The sequence below is a fragment of the Rhagoletis zephyria genome, unplaced genomic scaffold (genome assembly GCF_001687245.7).
Source record: "Rhagoletis zephyria isolate East Lansing unplaced genomic scaffold, Rhagoletis_zephyria_1.1 Rzeph_scaffold_00652, whole genome shotgun sequence".
Classification (NCBI taxonomy): Eukaryota; Metazoa; Arthropoda; class Insecta; order Diptera; family Tephritidae; genus Rhagoletis; species Rhagoletis zephyria.
This window is the reverse complement of record NW_016157736.1, coordinates 43766-47771: the sequence shown is the minus strand read 5'-3', so window position 1 is coordinate 47771 and position 4006 is coordinate 43766. Positions and strand designations below refer to the sequence as shown.

The 4006-nt window shown below is 31.8% G+C and overlaps 1 protein-coding gene across 1 annotated transcript in view; it reads right to left on the bottom strand.

Moving 5' to 3' along the window:
• Positions 1–1866, bottom strand: part of LOC108360908 (glutamate synthase [NADH], amyloplastic) — a 149652-nt gene extending 147786 nt beyond the window's left edge. The window contains exon 1 of the mRNA XM_017613371.1: positions 1736–1866. Coding sequence (XP_017468860.1) covers positions 1736–1830 — 95 coding nt within the window. The 5' untranslated portion in view covers positions 1831–1866. The remainder of the gene's footprint in view (positions 1–1735) is intronic.
• Between the last annotated feature and the right edge of the window lie 2140 nt (positions 1867–4006).

The window sequence follows — 4006 nt, the reverse complement described above, 5'->3', positions numbered from 1 at the left end:
TTAGCTAATTTCATGTATATTTAGAACCCATAAAAAAATTGAAGTCAATCGAAAGTGTGACACCAAATTTGGTGTCTGAAATAAAAAGGAATGTCTCATATATATATTTTTTGTATGTATGTTACCGCATAACTTTGGATCACGTTAACCGATTTCTATAACAGTGGTCCCATACTAATTTGGTTTAAATCCGATCATTGGATCAAGGAGAAATTAACGATAATCATAATTTTGTATATGAATTTAAGTCGGTATTGCTTTTTGCTTAGAAATTGCTTGTTATATATTTCACATATATTTTACATATCGATGCTTATATTCAATAATACCCTCTATTTGCACACTTTTCACAAAAATCAGATTCTGATATAAAAATTCAACTAAATTTAACTGTCATCGGTGTTATTAATGCTGGCCTTATATAACGTTTGGTATTATTGAATATCGGCCCCTCGATATTTTACATTTTTGTATTTGTAACTTATTGCAAGATTTTTTTTTGTGTTTTGGCAACAATTTGTCTGCAGTAAAAAAAGCATATAATTTGTGTTTCAAAAGTGTGTGAAAACCAATCAATTAACTTATATGATCTCGGTTCCGATATTAAATAATCAATAATTGTTTATACCCGCATTTTGGCACATTGGCTCGTTGAATGTGCCATCTAATAAATAGTGTCGTCGTTCTCCTTAGCTGCTTTTAAATGATGTCACAAGTTGTTGGCGGCGACATAAATATAGTGTAAGAAAACTCCTTTTCTATAATTATTGCGCTTTAGAAAGGTTGGTTTCTTTTCCACCTTAGACATTCCGAATTCGTTCAAAATATGCTAATTTAAAAACCANCTTTTCCACCTTAGACATTCCGAATTCGTTCAAAATATGCTATTTTAAAAACACAATTCTTTCAGTGTTCCCTAGGGGTTTTTGGACATGGCGGCAATCCACTGTTTCTTCAATTTAATAGTGTTGGCTTTCTTCAAATATTTCTCGTATTTCAGCTCTTTTTGCGTTTGGATTTTCGCATCGTGTTTTTATTATATTCGTAATTTTAAATTTTTTTTATTAAAATCAATTGGTCGGGGTTCGTGATTGTGTGTTGATCAATAGCAAACTGATGATTTGGCAATAACCTCTTGAATCTTTGGAAACAAAACTTTCTGCGCAATGTTTATTGTCATTCATATCTCACATACGACACAAGAACAAAATTTATTTTTTTAATCGACATACTTTAAGCATTGTTGACACTATTTCCATTTGAATGAGGAAATAGCATCATTTCCTTTATTTCCAAGTTTTTGTTGACTTTATTTCGCTTTTGAAAAAGTAGTAATGCCAACTGACTTTATTTTGCACCAGTATGCGAAATAGTGTCAATTGACCTTATTTGCAGATTGGTGACAGGAAAAACGGAAATAAAGTCAATTGACACTATTTCGCATACTGGTGCGAAATAAAGTCAATTGACATTATTACCTTTTCAAAAGCGAAATAAAATCCATTGACATTATTGCTCTTTCAAACATTAAATTTACGCAGCTTCGAGGCGGCCGGCGTCCGCGCGCCACACCGTGTGGTGCACCGCTGTGCCTTGGTGCATATGGCTAATTTTGCAAAGGTTTTCAGATATTGGCTAAGTTAGTTGTACTTAATCTTTGTTGCTCTATTACATTAAATTAAATTCAGTTCAGTTAATATATTTCAATTCATTTAAAAACTAGACTATCACTTACAGTTCCTTAGAGTACAAATTGTGCGGAATTGACGTCTTTACTCCTGCTCCATCACCAGTATCATTATCGCATGCACATGCACCACGGTGATTCATCCGTTCAGATACAATTTGTGCATCCCTCAAAATCTATCAAAAATATTTTAAAGAAATTAGATATTGTTTAAATAAACATTGTAAATGACTATCAACTAAGTTAATATAAATCAGGGATCATTACGTTTAGAATATTTATAATAAAAACTATAATTTGCGGCTGAAATGACTTTTTAATTTCCGACCAAGTTTAAGACCCTGCAGTGACATGGAATTTTTTGATTTGCAACTGGTTTTACATAGTATTCAAATCAATATTTAGTTCTGCTAACACCCTAAACAGGCTTCGTTTGTACACCAACGATAAACGCGAAGCAATTGTAAATCCGAAAATTTGCATGCCAGCACAGGGCCTAATCGTAATCTTATGATTTTTATTTTATTTCTCAATTTTACTATCATACATACATACGTATAAGATCATGGTTTCAAATTGCTTGCCGATTTTCAATGCTTTTGTTGCTTATCTGCCACTATTAAGAATTAATTAGTGAAAGCAGACAGCTGAATCGAAAAAAGTGTAGAAAAATCATTCGCCTTCACATACTTGCAGATGTTATTTGCTTGCGCAGTCGGTTGAACCGAACGGCTTTGAAAGTTTTGGTGATGCAGGAAGCGATAACAGTGCAAACCATTTTTTCAGATATTCTCAATTGTAGAGAAATTTAAAAGAATTCGTTAAGATCTCATCCGAACTTTGCCGAACTTTCTAAAATGATATAAACTTGCACACTTCAATTCTTTTACGAAATTTCGGAAGAAAATCGGTAAAGCATTGAAAATAATACCCCTATGAGAAGAATTTCTCGCAGAATATTTTCATAATTTTCTTTATTTTTCGTACAGAGATTTCTTTAGGAGTTCGTGTCAAGCACTTCATATAATTTTCTTTGAAGATTCGTAAAAAAATCGTTATAGAAACGAGATACTCCTAAAGATTTTGTTAAGATTTCGGGAACTTTGGTTTGCAGGGAAGTTACGAGTAATTTTTTCAGCTTATAAAATTTTACCGAAACCCCCTAGAAAACTACTTCGTTTTTGATAATGATAACGCGACTGCTAGAATAACGCAGCGACAAGAAAAAGGGGAACCAAAAATAACGATACATAAAACTTAACATTTGCTGAATCACTGTAACTGAAAGCGAATAATTTTCTCTACCCTTTTTGGCTTCAGCTGTTTGCTTTTGCTGATTTATTTTTCATAGTCGCTGTTAAGGAATTACTAATGCTTTGAAAATGGTAAAGAACAGCTTGCTTAGAAAAAAAGGTTTTGCGTTCTTACTTTTCAGTCAGCAATACAAACCCTGTATAAGACGTACAGCCGGTCTCACCAGAAATTTAAATGGAAAATGATTTTTGTTCTGTCACTTTCCATATATGATTTAAAAAATTAAAATCATTTTTCCTTAAATTGCTTTCGTGAAACTGGCTGTTATTTTGTGATTTTACTTTTTAGATGACAACTAATCGTTTTTTTTATTGGTTCGATCATATCGACGCCCACAATAGGGTTCCNAAATTAAAATCATTTTTCACTTAAATTGCTTTCGTGAAACTGGCTGTTATTTTGTGATTTTACTTTTTAGATGACAACTAATCGTTTTTTTTATTGGTTCGATCATATCGACCACCACAATAGGGTTCGGAAATATTCATACAATGAACGTTCGCGTACATACATTTATGATTTATACACGAACGTGAACGTATCAAATATTCTCTATTGATTCTCCTTCGTGAACGGGAAGCACAAATAGTCAAAATTCCTGAAGTGGGCCACTTAATTATCACTGGTGGAGATATTTATGATTTTTTTATCTTTTTGTAGAATTTATGATGTATATGAAGATCCTAAATTTTTTTGGAAAATTTTAATTTTTGTATGAGATTGTTTAAACAATTTTCAGAAAAAGATTGTTTTCTAGCGATCTACATGATGAATCCGGCTGAAATTTGGTATGAGAAATAAATAATAATCAAGCTTTCGAACCAAAAAATCGACCACTATTTTTTTTAAATAGCAAAAATTTATTCAAAAAAAATTAAAATAAAAAAGTGTTCCCAATGTATTCCAGAAATTTTGTACCAAAATTCAGATTCTTTGTTTTCTGATGAGTAATTTAAAAAAATAAATAAATTGGAAACTTTCATACACTCAGAGGTTATGCTACTT